This window comes from Odocoileus virginianus, chromosome 25 (genome assembly GCF_023699985.2).
Source record: "Odocoileus virginianus isolate 20LAN1187 ecotype Illinois chromosome 25, Ovbor_1.2, whole genome shotgun sequence".
NCBI classification, from domain to species: Eukaryota; Metazoa; Chordata; class Mammalia; order Artiodactyla; family Cervidae; genus Odocoileus; species Odocoileus virginianus.
Window position 1 is genome coordinate 49592467 of NC_069698.1, and position 15200 is coordinate 49607666.

Sequence of the window (15200 nt, forward strand, 5' to 3'; positions counted from 1 at the left end):
TCAGCAGAGTGGCCGGCAGGGCCAGGGGGGCAAGCGGGAGGGTCTGGAGCAGGGCCCCCACTCACATTCAGTGCCTGTGTGAACATGATCTTGTTGCACACCAGGGGCGCGGTGGTCACCATCACCATGGCCAGGAGCCGGGGCAGCGGGATGAACTCTCGGGTCTGAAACGCCCGGGAGATGTCCGGCTGGGCAGCGTAGATCTAGGAAAGGGATGACAGAGAAGTTAACTTCCGAACCTGAGTCTAACGGGAGGCGCCCAAGAGTGAAGCCGCTCCAGGGAAACAATGACAATAACAAAGGCCCAAGGCTCACCACAGGGAACAGGGTCTGGAATGGTTAGAGACCGGGCAGATGGCAAGACTTCTACTGGGGGCAGTGACCGTCAAAGCAGAGCTTGACCGGTGGGTCTGGGGAGCCTGTTAAAGCCTCTGATGGCAAACAAGTCACCACGGGATGACTTCTCCCCAGTTACGGCACCTGGCAAGTTATGTCGGCTTTTTAGCACTTCATGACAACCCTTTGCAGTTGGGATATTTTATATCAAGATGAAGGATGTTTACAGATGACAACACTGGACCTCACTCAGGGGAACCTCCCTCGGACTGCAAGGCTAGAAGGCAGACTCTAGCCTGGAGACTAGAGAGTCCTAGAGACTGCAGGACGACCATCCAGCCCGGCAGCAGCTGTGCACCTGCCCCTCCCCGTCCCACTCCAGGGAGCAGCCAGGGCGGTGCCCAGCAGGGGTGGCCACGGCCACACCATCACCAAAGTGGGGGCAGAGTGCCTCCTTCCTGTCCCAGCACACGGGGGGCCGCACACACAGGCGCTCAAGGAAAATGATGGACTGAGTTTGTTTTGCAGGTAAACCCACGCCCAAGTCAAGGCACAAGAAAACAATCCCAGCTGTATTATCACTGCGTGTTCAGTCACTCAGTCATCTCTGACTCTGCGACCCCGTGGACTGTAGCCCGCCAGGCTCCTCTGTCCATGGGATTCTCCAGGCAGGAATACTGGAGTGGGTTACCATTTCCTTCTCCAGGGTGTCTTCCCCACCCGGGGATCAAACCTGAGTTTCCTGCATCTCCTGCATTGGCAGGAGGGTTCCTTACCCACTGAGCCACTTGGGAAGCCCCATGTTACCATGAGGCAGACCGTAAGGCTGAGAGAAGGGATGATGGTGAATGGAAGGACTTGTAGCAGGTACTTCCACTGGTAAACGAGGGGAGGCTGACACCCGTGATCAGATGGAAATTCATTATATCCACAAGACAGACCACTAAGACACAGCTTATTTCAAGCTGTTCTAAGAACTTGAAATAGCGATCTTTAAATAGCTGTGCTCCTTGGCCTGCATTTCAAGGTCAGGCATTTTGCTAATTCTAGCCCAGCTGTGGCTAAACTCATCGAGATCACACTCAAAGAGAAATCTGGATAAAGAGGGTGAAATTGGCTCAACAGATTCAGCAGCATAAATCTCAGAATGCAGCTTAGTGAAAAGTAAAATGTCCTGAGAGGAAAAAGACACCGAATTAACATCATCTAGGACTGATGCTGAAGCTTAAAGCTCCAATACTTTGGCCACCTGATGCGAAGAGCCAACTCACTGGAAAAGACCCTGATGCTGGGAAAGATTGAGGGCAAGAGGAGAAGGGGGACAACAGAGGATGAGATGGTTGGATGGCATCACGGACTCAATGGACATGAGTTTGAGCAAACTGGGGGAGATAGTGAAGGACAGGGAAGCCTGGCGCGCTGCAGTCCGTGGGGTCGCAGACTCGGACACAACTGAGCGACTGAACAACAACAAAAATATGCTGGAAGAATCGCTGAAAGAAGTTTCTCATCCTGCAGTTTATCAGGATGTCACCCAACCTCCCATCCTCACCACCCCAACTCCTTACACTTCACCCACGACCCAATGAGGCAGACTTCGAAATGCAGTGGTCGTCACCTTGTTTAGCAGCCTGATGTTATTTGACCAAGTGGACTTCACCCTTGGGAGAAAGGAAAACGTCACTTCCTTGAAGTACTTGTTCAGTAGGTCCGGGCACACTTTCAGAATGTTCACCACCAGTTCAGCGACCAGCTCGTCATCCGCTGCGGTTTTCAAACCCAGCAGGAAGTGCAGGAGAGTCAGGTTTCCTCCTCTGTCAGAGAGAGACAGAAGAGAGAGGGGTGAGCAGGACACTGAGTGCTCAGGTCCTTGGAACCCACCAGTAAACACAGCGTTTTACGTTGTGATGCAGCGATGGGGAAATTTCACTTCTGGTCAATTTCCCTCACAGCACAGAGTGAGATGTTCTCACGGTCTGTGGGGTTCCTGCTCTCCACCAAAGGGCCTGAACTTCACTCCTCTACTTCTTCGGCCTGCGGGACGTCCCCCACCAGGGACCAAATCCGTGCCCACTGCGTTGGAAGCACAGTCTTAACCACTGGGCCACCAGGGCAGCCGCACTCCCCTACTTTTGAAGAGCTAAAAACGGTCTCTCCTTTGTTCTGTTTCCCACCTCTCCGTCCAGCCCTCAGGCTCAACTGACTTACAGAGAAAACAAATAAACCCTTTCTCTCTGAACACACAGCACAAAAGCAATTTTAAAATTTCCTTTTGAGATTTTACTGACCTCTTTCCTCCAACTACGAGTTTCCCTGATAGCTCGGATAGTAAAGAACCCACCTGCAATGCAGGAGACCCTGGTTCAACTCCTGGGTCGGGAAGATCCCCTGGAGAAGGGATAGGCCACCCACTCAGTATTCTTGGGCTTCCCTGTGGCTCAGTTGGTAAAGGATCCGCCTGCAGTGCGGAAGACCTGGGTTCGATCCCTGGGTTGGGAAGATCCCCTGGAGAAGGGAAAGGCTACCCACTCCAGTATCCTGGCCTGGAGAATTCCATGGACTGTATAGTCCATGGGGTTGCAAAGAACTGGACACCACTGAGCAACTTTCACTTTCACTTCCTCCAACTACACATGAAAAGCACATATGTGAAGATGCATGTGCACGTTAAGTAAAAAATGCAGAGGCATGCTTTTTCCTTTAAAAATATTACATTGGGTCTCCCTGGCAGCTCAGTGGTAAAGAATCCATCTGCCAATGCAGGACACACGGGCTCGATCCCTGGTCCGGGAAGATCCCACCTGCCACAGAGCAGCTAAGCCTGTGCACCGCAGCTCCTGACCCTGCGCCCCAGAGCCCATGCAGCGCAGAAGCCGCTGCGGCCAGAGCCCTCGCCCGCACCCGGAGAAAGCCTATGTGCAGCAGCGGAGACTTGGCAAAAACAAAACGTGAAGAACAAAAACATTATTTTCTCCCCATGAAGTGCTCATGAAATGCCACAGTGCAGAGTGCCACAGAATTATTTCTAGAACTTAACCAAGAGGCACAGGGTCCTTCTGCAGGTCTTCTGCTTCCTCTGTTTCTAGCTTATTTCAAATTTCTACGCAGCCAAAAGAAGCTAATAGCAGGCGGCGGCAGGCATCTACTGTATGAAAACAGTCGAAACTTGTCTCAAAGTGGGCAGTTTTCAAAGATATACGATGATAAAAACAGGAAAACTTACAGACTTAAAACCTGCACAAACCTGGGCACCTAGCCCAGGATCTATGTGGTCAAGCAGGTTTTACCCCCAGATACATTTTCGTATCAAGCTTGTCCCTGGAAGTCATAATATCCAGGAAAAAACTCAAAACCGGCCTCACTGGCATGTCATATTGATGGCTTGTGGGACCATCGGCTTTGTAGCCCCTTATAAACTGACCAAAACTAAGATGCAATATGGTACTTTACAAAGATTTTTCAAAATTTGAATTAGAGAGTAACTTTGATTAGAAAACTACCCTTTAAAAAGCTTAACAGTCTTAACAGGAAAATTTCATGAGCAAAACACACTTTGTGCTTTCAAATGCACGGAATGTTAAATTTGCAAAGCATGCCAAAAACATGGCGTGCACACACACATACAATTTTAATCAACGATATAATAAAATGAACAATATTTACAGAATTTGCAGCATGTGCCAGATACTGCTCTAAGCAGTTACCACATGCTCTCTGAGGTGGGCGCTAATTGTATCTCTCTCTCTTTTTTATTTTTTAAACAGATGAGGCAATACTGGCAAAGAAGAGCAATAACCTGCTGAGGTCTCTGAGGCGCTCCAGAAACTGTTCTCTGAACCTCCACGGCAGCGCTCAGCAAGCTCTGGCCCGCCACCTGCCTTTGTCAATAAAGCTTTATTGGAACACGGTGACACCCACTTGCTTATTCATGCCGTGGCTGCTGGGGCACCACAATGGCAGGGCTGAGTGGCCACAGTAGGGACAGCATGCACACGGAGCCTGCCACAACTACCTACCTGGGCCTTTAGGGGAAACGTCGGCCAGCCCTGGCCTCGCTGAAATGCCTCTCCATGCGCGCTGTCCTAGACTCTGGGGGTTCAGGACAGACTAGCCAGGCCCTCTTTGGTGGCCCAGTGGGCAAGAACCGGCCTGTCAACGCAGGGGACGTGGGTTTGATCCCTGGTCCCGGAAGGTCCCACATGCCGTGGAGCAACTGAGCCCTGCACCACAACTACTGAAGCTCTCGTACTGAAGACCCCGAGCTCCACAAGACCCCGCAGTGAGGAGCCCACGCACCACAACTGGAGAAAGCCCGCACGCAGCAACAAAGGCCAGCACAGGCAGAAATGAAATAAAAACAAACAAAACAGACTAGCCTGTCTCACCGATTCCTGCCTAGCAGATAACGAACAAGCAAACAAATACGCAAAGTGGTGACAAGTCGCCATCAGAAGCAAGGGCCAGGCGAAAGGACAGAGAGAGTGGAAGGTCTGTCTTCGTGGAGGGTTGCCAGGGAAGGCCTCTCTGACGTGGTGACGTCTGCACGGAGACCGGCAGGACACAAGGGAGCTTGACGACACTGGGAAGCCAGGCATTTCAATTTTCTCAAAGCTTTCCATTAACACCCCACAAACAAAACCCCTTTCCTCTCTCCTAAGCACAAATATTTGCCTTTGGCCCATGGCTGAAAAATTTTACATAAACCACAGCTTATTTAAACAGACCCACGACCACAAGTTGATTCAATATGCTCATGAAATGATGATCTACTTTATGGGTCTCCTTCACAGGAAAAAGGCATTTTTCAGCATGTTTATATTGTACTGTAGAAGTCTTCTCTTACATCTCAGCAAGAAAACAAGTTTTCTCTCACTGATGACAGAAAAGCTACAATATCACCAAAACAAAGTTGAAAGATTTAGAAATAACATGGCAAGTTAATGCATAATAACTACAGAATCGAAACAAGTTCAAAGCCACAAACAGGGAGAAAAATTCTCACTAGGTTAATCCCATTATGAGGGAATCAGTCACTGCCTGACTGGTGGAAACCAAAGCAAACCAACTCTATTCTTGAGCATCTTTTTCTTGGGGGGGGGGGGGGAGGGCAACACTATTCTTATAATAAAATGTCAAGGAGATAAAACTAAGGGTCACTCATGATGACCAGAAAACATATCCAATATTTTTACTGTCAAATGGGAAAAAAGCAGACTGATGAACAATATATCTAACAGTAGGGTACTTTGGTTTAAAAATTAACACAGATACATATTATAGGCTTATGTCTCTAAAGAGAATGTCCAAAAGAACATAATCGAAACCATTAGCTGTGGACTTCATGTTTCCTCGCCAGTGAAATGCTCTCATGATGGTGCAATATGAAATAAAAGGCAAGAAGAAAACTGTGAAAGCCTGAGTCACTAGCAGCCGGCTCTGGGGAGAGGGGGATTGTGTGGCCATCAAGAGTGTGGGCTGGGAACCAAGACCTCCCAGGTTCCAACCTGAGCTCTGCCACTTACAGGGTGAGCGACCTGACCTCTGTGGGCCCCTTTCCCTCATCTGCAAAACTGGGGTAACAATGGTAGCTACCAAGCACTGCAGGGAGGCCCCCCAGGAGCGCCCTGTCTCTGGATTTATTCTCAGATCCATCTGGTGCACTGTCCCCAAGTGGACACAGCACCCTTCTGGGTGGGACACCTCACACACTCCTGAGACTCCGCCCTGAGTGCACACAATGAACAGGAACCGTCTGAGTCCTGTTCCAAGTTCATCCCAAAAATGAGTCCGGTAACATCTAAGACGCTAGCTCTAATCCCTTAGAACTTCCTTACACTTCCATCACTTGACAGATTTCCACGGGAAGCCATGGATGTGATGACCTCTGAGAACTCACACTCAGGATGCACACAGGCTCTAGCCTTACCTGCCGAAGGTACCGAGAGATGCGTCGTAAAAATTAATCCCATGCTTGAGCGAACAGCATAGGTCCATCAGGAAGTTATGAACAAGCTCCCGCACCATGGTCTTCCCTGCATCTTCGGCAGAAGCCTATGAGGGTTTCAAAGACACTTAATCACCAGCCAAGCTTCATAAGCCTTAGTAACAACTACAGGGTAAAAGCTGGACAATATCACATGCCTCATATTAACAGCAACTCAGAAAACATTTTAAATTAAACACTTGGTAGAACTGTGGTGCTAGAGAAGACTCTTGAGAGTCCCTTGTACAGCAAGGAGATCAAACCAGTCAATCCTAAAGGAAATCAACCCTGAATATTCATTGGAAGGACTGATGTTGAAGCTCCAATACTTTAGCCACCTGATGTGAAGAGCTGACTCACTGGAAAAGACCCTGATGCTGGAAAGACTGAAGGCAAATGAAGAAGGGGATGACAGAAGATGAGATGGTCGGATGGCATCACCAACTCAATGGACACGAATCTGAGCAAACTCTGGGAGATAGTGGAGGACAGAGGAACCCGGCAAGCTGCAGTCCATGGTGTCGCAAAGAGGTAGACATGAGTTAGCAACTGAACGGCAGCAATAATAATTCAAAAACAAAAGTTCACAAAAAAGAGAAATAGCAATCAAAACTTAAAAATGCTCTGATATGTGGAATCTGAACAAGATAAACAAATAAAACAATAATAATTTTTTTAAAAAACCGCACAGAGAGCAGATTGGTAGCTGTCAGATATGGGGATCGAGGGACTGGGGAGAATGGGTCAACTGTGGGTTTTTTGTTTGTTTGTTAGAAAATTAAAATTTTCTTTTTTAAAGTTGAACAAACAGGGGGTTGCGGGAACCACAAGAAACTACAGATAACTTCTGAGATTTTCTGTCGTCTCTGACCATCTCCGAGCACTTTACAGTACTTCTTAGTGCAGCCCCGTAAGCCTGGCCGGGGAGACAGGATTGCATCCTTTCGAGGAAGGAGCAAACTGTGGATGAGACGCTGAGGTCGGCACCAAGACAGAAGTACAGAGCAGGTCAGTCTTGGGACCCCTGGTAGCAAAGATTCTGTTTACAGCACATGCTGTGTTTCTTCTAAGCCTGTTCTTGCTTTTGCTTTATGATACTGTGGCAGAAGATGGAAACGTTTGGTTGTTGCCCCGTTCCCGGCACAGAGCTCCTAAAACCCTTGCAATTTTCTGAGTGATGGGGGTGAGAGGAGCATCTCCCATGGAGATCCTGAATCCCTCAGAATCTCCCAGGTGACAGGAACATCTTTCATTCTAACGAGGCAAATCTTAACAGGCCCCAGGAGAGGTTCAGGATGGGGTCTGGACACGAGACTACCAGTAACCAGGGCATCGCTTAATGCCCCGATTCTCTGTGTCCTCACCTATGCAACAGAACCGTTGGGGACTGCCCTGGTGGTCCTGTGGATAGGACTCTGCCCTTTCACTGCCGGGGTGCAGGTTCAATCCCTGGTCAGGGAATTAAGACCCCATAAGCCACACAGTGCAGCCAGAAAGCAAAAACAAAACTCTTGAGAGGGGCAAGTTTAAACCTGTATTTTCAAACAAGCTTATGAATGACTTAGTTTCTCTTGCTCTTTTGAAAAAAATTCCACAATTGGGAGTGTTCTTATGAAGCTCCCGGGGCTTCCTGGTTATGGAACATCTAAAATATGTGCAGAACAAGGACACAGGCAAGTCGTGGAGGTAAAAAGTACAACAGTGGGCTCTTGAGAGGTTAACTATTATGGAGTTAACAGGAAGTCCGAGTCTTCACTACTCTGGCCAAGTCCATGTTCAGAAATGCCCTGAGAAAAATCAAAAGAAGGAAAATTCAAAGGTAGGCTGGCCTCAGGTCCTCATGAGAGTGACTCTTCTTATTTAGCACTTGTTGCTTCCCAGGTGGCGCTAGTGGTTAAGAACCCACCTGCCAAGGCAGGAGAGGCAAGAGATGGGGGTTTGATTCCTGGGTCAGGAAGACCCCCTGGAGTAGGAAATAGCAACCCACTCCAGTATTCTTCCCTGGAGAATCCCCATGGACAGAGGAACCTGGCCAGCGACAGTCCACAGGGCCGCAAAGAGGCGGAGACGACCGAGCGACTGAGCACACGCACAGAGCGAACCATCCTCGTCAGCAGGTGAGGAAGGCGATGCACCCTAGATCCCAGGACCCTAAATAGAAGCAACAGGCCTTGAAACTCTGATGATGGGAAACATACAAAAAGAACAGATGGGAGAGGAGAGGTAAGCAAGGAGGGAGAGAGGGGAATCCACCCTCTAAGTCTACCACGCGAACACTGCAGGGAAAATGAAGATGCCCTGCAGCTACAAGGAATAACGGTTTGCTCATCAAAGAAAAAGACAAAACAAGTTTAACATGATACATCGGATATTAGAGAAAATTTTACTCTAATTAAAAGAGTCATATTATATCTAGGTAGATAATTAATATAACCACAGGCCAAAAGAAACAGATCAAATGGGGGGATGTATTTTTTAAGGTAGGTGTATGCATAGATCATGTTTTCGTGTGTGCATGCATACTCAGTCATGTCGGACTCTTTGTGATCCCAGGGACTGTAGCCTGTCAGACTCCTCTGTCCATGGGATTTCCCAGGCAAGTATACTGGACTGGACGGCCATTTCCTCCTCCAGATCTTCCCAACCCAGGGATCGAACCCATGTCTCCTGGATTGCAGGCAGATTCTATACCACTTGAGCCATCAAGATGACATGTATAGATGCTTCAGTCTCCCAGCTCTGGGTACCACATGCTAACAGTAATGACAAGTGAATCCCAGAGACTGTACCTCGACGGTGTCCAGGCTCACGTCGACAATCCCCTTCCAGCTGTAGAGAGATGCTATGTGGTTCAGCACTTGTGCAGTAAAGAAATGCACCTTCTGGGTTTTTGTGATATTTTTATTGTGAACTACCTGAAAACAATAGAACAAATGGCTTTCAAGGAAGTTGATTTTTAAAACATGTTGGATTTCATCATTATAAAAATAATATAGACTTGTGGCAGAACACTTAGCCAGAAAAAGAAACAATGTAAAGAGGAAAGCAAAATTCATCAATATTGTCACCTTCCTAGGACACCAACAGCTTACATTTCAGTATATTTCCCTTCAGCCTCTGCCCCTCACCAGAACACACACAAAATATATACATGTGTATATATTAAGTGTATTAGGTTTTTATTGGGGTTTGGATTTTTTTTTTTACTTCTTTGAGATTATATATGGCTTTGTACCTGCTTGATTTATGTAGCATGAACTGTCTCCACATCATTAAAAATTCCTTTAGAACATCGTTTTGGAGGGCTGATCATCATTCTACCCCAGGAGTGACCGTAACTCATGTACCCATTCCCCAGGTGGGTACCATCAGGCCGTTTCCATGAGCAGCATCCTTGCCCAGCGCCTGCACTGCATCCCTGCCTATGCACTTGGAATGGTGCACAAGCTCTCAGCTCCAGTCAATCTACCCCCCAGCCCGGATCTAGGAGGGCTTTTATTTCAAATCCATTCCCAGGTGATCCTGAGGCGACTCCCCAAACCCCAGCACATTTTCAAGACCTCTGACACACACACTGCCAGACCTGCTGTCTTCCAGAGGGGCTGTAACACTTCCTCCAGGGAAGCACCTGATTCTTTGCTAGTGCTGAATATCAGGTCTTTAAAGCCAAGGCCAACTTGATAGGTGAAAAAACCTGTAATCTCATGACTTGCTCTGCTTTGAACCCAGGACACTTTTCAACCTCAGAACTACTGACGTTTGGGGACAAACTGCGGTTGTGAGAGGCTGCACACAGGACACCGAGCAGCCTGCAGCGGCTGCTCGACCTTGGTCTCTGTCCCCAGATGCAGTCACATTTCTCCAGTTGTGACAACTGAAACTTGCCAGATGGCCCGGGGGGACAGAACTGTGCCCAAGTTGAGAAGCACTAAACGCTATGTGCTCATGAGCCCTTTCCACGTGGGCTGCCAGCTCATAGCCTTTGAACAACTTTTTTTTTTATTTTGGGAGGGTCACAGAGTTTTTCTCATGGATCACGGAAGGGGCTTCTATGTCAAAGACAGCGATCCTTTCAGCAAGTTTTCAGATTTCTGCAAGATGCTTATACAAGGCAGAATATGGAAGATGACACAAAATAACAGTTTGTGTTATTATGTAACATAACAGCATGCTAGGTGTGTATGGGAAGAAGGGTTGTCATTTACAGCTCGCAGTTACCCCAGTGGCTTCCTGTGGAATGGGGTCGGGGGTGGGGGAAGCAGGTAGCTGCTTTTCTCCTCTTGTAAGAAATGGCAGCTGTAACCTTCAGGATCGCTCAGGACCACCAAGTTCTTGCTTAAGAAAGTTTCCCATCCAACCCACACAACAACCCGCATAACCTATGATGTCACAGCTCTGAAGTCCTGTCAAAAAAACACCAGCAAACACATGACAGGAATACTGATCACCAGACACGTACCTTTGTTTTCAGTGTGGACAACAAAATGTTGATGGTGGAGATCCTATCTTCCTTGATGCCTGAGCTAAAAATGCAAGGAATAAATTCTGGAAGTAAAAAGTTTCAAAGCATTAGATTCAAAAATACTTTGAATGGGAACAGATGAGAGAGCATTACTTCTTAAAATTGTTCTTAAAATGGTACGGCAAACAATATCACTGACTTGCCTTTTTTTTTTTTTCAGGTTGTCTTTTTTAATTACACAAGTTCACAGCAGGAAAAACTATTTTTGTGACATAGGAAATAAATATCTAAAGGCGAAACAATGAGTGAACCATTAAAGTCCAACAGTTCTTTGATTCTATTTGACCTTTCTTTTTTCACATTAACTTCAGTAAAGTTAACACTAACAGTTTGAAAGAGCATGTATGGTATGATTAGCTTTCCAAAGTTTCACTCTTCGCTTAGACCAGTTCAGAGATGTCTCTGAAACGACAGTCGTCACTTTACTGACTGGCCGTAGGACTGGACTGATTCATTTGCTTTCTCTCCCCTACAACTCAACCTTCCACAGCTTGCTCCTCCGTCATTAGTAACACACTGGTGACACTGGTAAAAACCAACAAACGACTTAGTTTCTCCTGCTCTGTACATCCTTCACGAGCACATCATTTCTTCAAAGGGAAATTCATTATTCTTAAAAAAAAAATCAGAAAATGCCAGATAGAAACTTAAAATCAACCACAGCTCCACTAACCAAAAGTTCACACTGGGTAATGTCTGGCTTCCCAGTTGACTGTTAACCTCTACTCAACTCCTTAATTATACCCTTAGGATAAACGGCTGGGTGTGGAAAGGCTGGCCCGGCCCAGCTGCCCTGCTGATACTTTAACAGAAGTGCATCCTTGCCCCTTTAGCAGTATAGACGGAGGACACCAAAATCAGTGTCCTCCGCTTAATAAAAGCCAGGCACCAAGAAGAGGCAGGGGAAGATTCTGAAGAAATGCCCGGCCCTGGAGGCAGAGGGCGTCCCACGCGGGCTGGCAACAGCGGGACCTGGGCACGACACCAGGGGAAGCAGCGTCCTCCACGGGGCTGCGGTCGGGGCGGCCACCCGGCCCCGAGCTGACCACCTCCAGGGACACGCACCCGCACCTGCTCGTGAGTGGTGTCGGCAGCCTGCCCTGGAGGGGACTCAGGCCTCCCACGCTGGGGGAGGTGGGGAAACGGTCGCAGGCTCCATGCTCATCTCCTCCCACGAGTCTCAGGACCCCAGCTGAGCCGGCAGCCGCTCCTCACCCGCAGACAGGGCCCGACCCCGGGGTCTCACTGGACAATGGCCCCCTCTGCGCTGCCATCCACGGTCTTGAGAAAAAAGCTGGGGGCCCTAATGGACGAAACCATGCCAAGCCTCGCTCTAGGGAGACCGGCACCAGCTGGAATTCTCTGAAGCTCGATGACTGATATCCTGCTCACACCAGGAGATTCTTTTTTTTTAAAAAAGCACAACTACTAAGAGAAGCTACGTAGCCAGGGCTATGAATCTGCGTCCTTTCTGGAGCTATCAAGCCTCCTTTGTTCGCATGCTGCAGTCCATGAGGTCGCAAAGAGTCGGCCACGACTGAGCGACTGAACTGAAGTTTGCGTTTCTCCTCTGTTAGGCTCACTCAGCACCGAGCTAGTGCAACAGGGACCCCTCTGTCTGCACTGACCAGTGGCTCTCAAGCCACGGTGACCAAAGTCTCGCCGCACACACCCCTCACTCCCGTGTGCAAGGCAGCCACAGAGGCGGCTGACCTTTGTTAACCCGCTAAACGCTCAGAACAATCATGGGGAGGCCGGGCCCCAAGACAACGAGGCCCTCCTACCTTTCAACTCCAGCACTTGCGTGACTGTGCTGTCGTCGCCGGCAATCAGAAAGGAAAGGGCGAACTGAATGTAGGCCAGACGGACGTCAGGTACTCCCTGGGGGGGAAGGAAATGCATGTCACACGTGTGTTCACACGCATACACATGCGCACGCGCACACACACCCCCGAGGAAGCAGGAACACGAGGCTGCCCCCACACCCCGCTCATCCCTGTATCACAGCGTCCTCAGGTACTGTCTGAGCACTGACGTCTAGAACCACTGGTCAGCTCTTTATGGAAACCAAGGGTTTTTCTTTTGCTCTTTCCCTCTCAAGCTGCTGTTCTTCTTTCAAGCCCTCTCTAAATACCAAAGCATAGGTCTCCCCTTCCCTGCCTGTAAGACACACACGTTTTTAGTTCAGGGACCACTTTGAGGGTATACAGCAGAAGATGCTTGGCCTGTCTACATACCATCAAATCATGAGATAATAGGTCTCTGTTTTCGAAAATCCAGAGATGATGGAAAGACTGGTGCTGCTTTTGATGAGACACCCATGAGGTGATGTCTGGCTTTTATTAGATATTCACAGCAGACACACAGATGCAGCCACATTACACACGCAGCATGGCCTTCCAAGGACTGCATACAGTCTGCACTGTCCCGCGGGGCGGCAGCTGGACCCAGCACGGCATCCTTAACGAGGGCGTAAAAGCCATGACCGACGGCCAGCCCCTCAGGAGCAGCCGCGAGGGCCACCTCACCAGTCTCCCCTCCCAGGGGCTTTAAGGCAAAGCTGTGTCTCACATTCCTGTTTACACCCAAAGAACCAGGGCATGTGGTCACACAGGGCACGTGTCAGCTGGACCCACACGAGCACACGGGCTCAGAGCCTCCACCGCTTACCCGACAGCGTCTCCCTAGTTCAATCATTCCAAAGTAACTTTAACCGGAAGACAAGAAGCCAGTTAACATCATGGAGAACCACCACCTTCAAGGCCTGAAGAGACTGAGGAGTCTCCACCGTCCAGGGAGTCCCATTCACTTGGTGGTGGCAGCAGTGATGGTGAGGGGGGTGAGGGGGGTGGGGGGGGGGGTGAGGAGGCTGAGGGGGGAGAGGGGGGAGAGGGGGGAGAGGAGGGTGGGGAGGCTGAGGGGGGTGAGGGTGATGTTGATAAGGATGAGGATGTGGATGAAGATGTGGTGATGATGATGGTGATGAGCATGATATCATAATGTTTACTGGGCACTCACGACTGCAGACACCCTGCCAGGAGCACATCCATTATCTCAGTTACAGTAAGAATCTGAGGTAGACACCCACCATACCTGTCTCAGAGATGGGGAAACTGAGGTTTTAAAATCCTCACCTAAGCTTATGTGTATGTCACTTAGCTGCGTCTGACTCTCTGGGACCCCATAACTGTGGCCCGCCAGGCTCCTCTGTCCATGGGATTGTCCAGGAAGAACACTGGAGTGGGTTGCCATTCCCTTCTCCAGAGATCTTCCTGACCCAGGGATTGAACCCAGGTCTCCTGCATTGTAGGCGGACTCGTCACCAGCTGAGCCACCACGGAAGCCCCTCACTTGAGGTTACACAACTACTGAGTGATAAGAAATACCTGCACACACACACTGCCTCCTGCTTCACCTCACGTCTGCCTACAGAGAAGCTCCTCCTTCAGGGCTCCCCTGGCAGCTCCATGCCACTTTTCCTCAAGCTGCAAGGACCATACCTGGCACCGTTTAGGCCTCTGTGACTATAGAATTACTTGTCTTGTTTTATTGGTTCTTTCTTCTGGAGAAAAGAATGTGAATTCAACCCTGCTCTGTAACATCCGAGTGGAGGCCTTGCAAGGTCCTCGCGTTTACTGAGTTTATCTCCATCCACAGCACAGCACACACTTCAGCAAGACCGTACAAGACCCAGGCTGCTTTATTCCACTAAGAGCCCCAAACTACCCTCTCGTTCTGGGGACCAACCTGCGGGCCCCCTCACAGTATGCGGTTTGGGTACAATGACCCCTTCAAGTCCTGAAAATCAGCTACACTCTGACTCCGTTGGTGTCAGCAGTGCTCCGGGGCCTTCGCTCATCAGCTCTATGCACCACACCAGTGACACTCAGGTGTCACCACCTCAGGCTGAGAGGACGCAGAGGCGACTGGGATACTGTCCCTGTCCTCAGTAACTGCTTCGAGTAACCACTGCGGCTCAGCCATCTGGACGGCTCACCGTTCAAACCACCGGGCCACCTGATTCAAGCAAAGTTCACCTATCCTGGTCTACACACGCCTTAAATTTCAAAAGAATCCTGGCAAAACGCTAGAACTTGCCTGGTAAAACGAAATTAGGTTTCATCCTTCCCCTCTGAGTTGGAAAGGTTCCAGAAGTTTGGGGTTCTCTGTCCACTGAAGTCCTGGGAATCAGGGCTCTGGAGTGCTGGTCCTGACCTGCCATTCTAGGTCTTTCTATCCCATGTGAACACAGCAGAGGCCCTCTCACGGGTGCTGCCAGCAATGGATTTTGAACTGAAACGGAAGTTAGTTCTCACCCGCTAGCATCCATCTTTTATGTCCCAGAGAACCCCAAAGTTC

At 49.2% G+C, this 15200-nt stretch overlaps 1 protein-coding gene across 1 annotated transcript in view; it reads right to left on the minus strand.

The window, feature by feature from the left end:
• Positions 1–15200, minus strand: part of URB1 (URB1 ribosome biogenesis homolog) — a 74296-nt gene that overhangs the window by 51371 nt on the left and 7725 nt on the right. Inside the window, 6 exon segments of the mRNA XM_020908876.2 lie at positions 66–203; positions 1955–2150; positions 6263–6387; positions 9109–9234; positions 10779–10864; positions 12626–12722. Of these exon segments, the coding sequence (XP_020764535.2) occupies positions 66–203; positions 1955–2150; positions 6263–6387; positions 9109–9234; positions 10779–10864; positions 12626–12722 (768 nt within the window).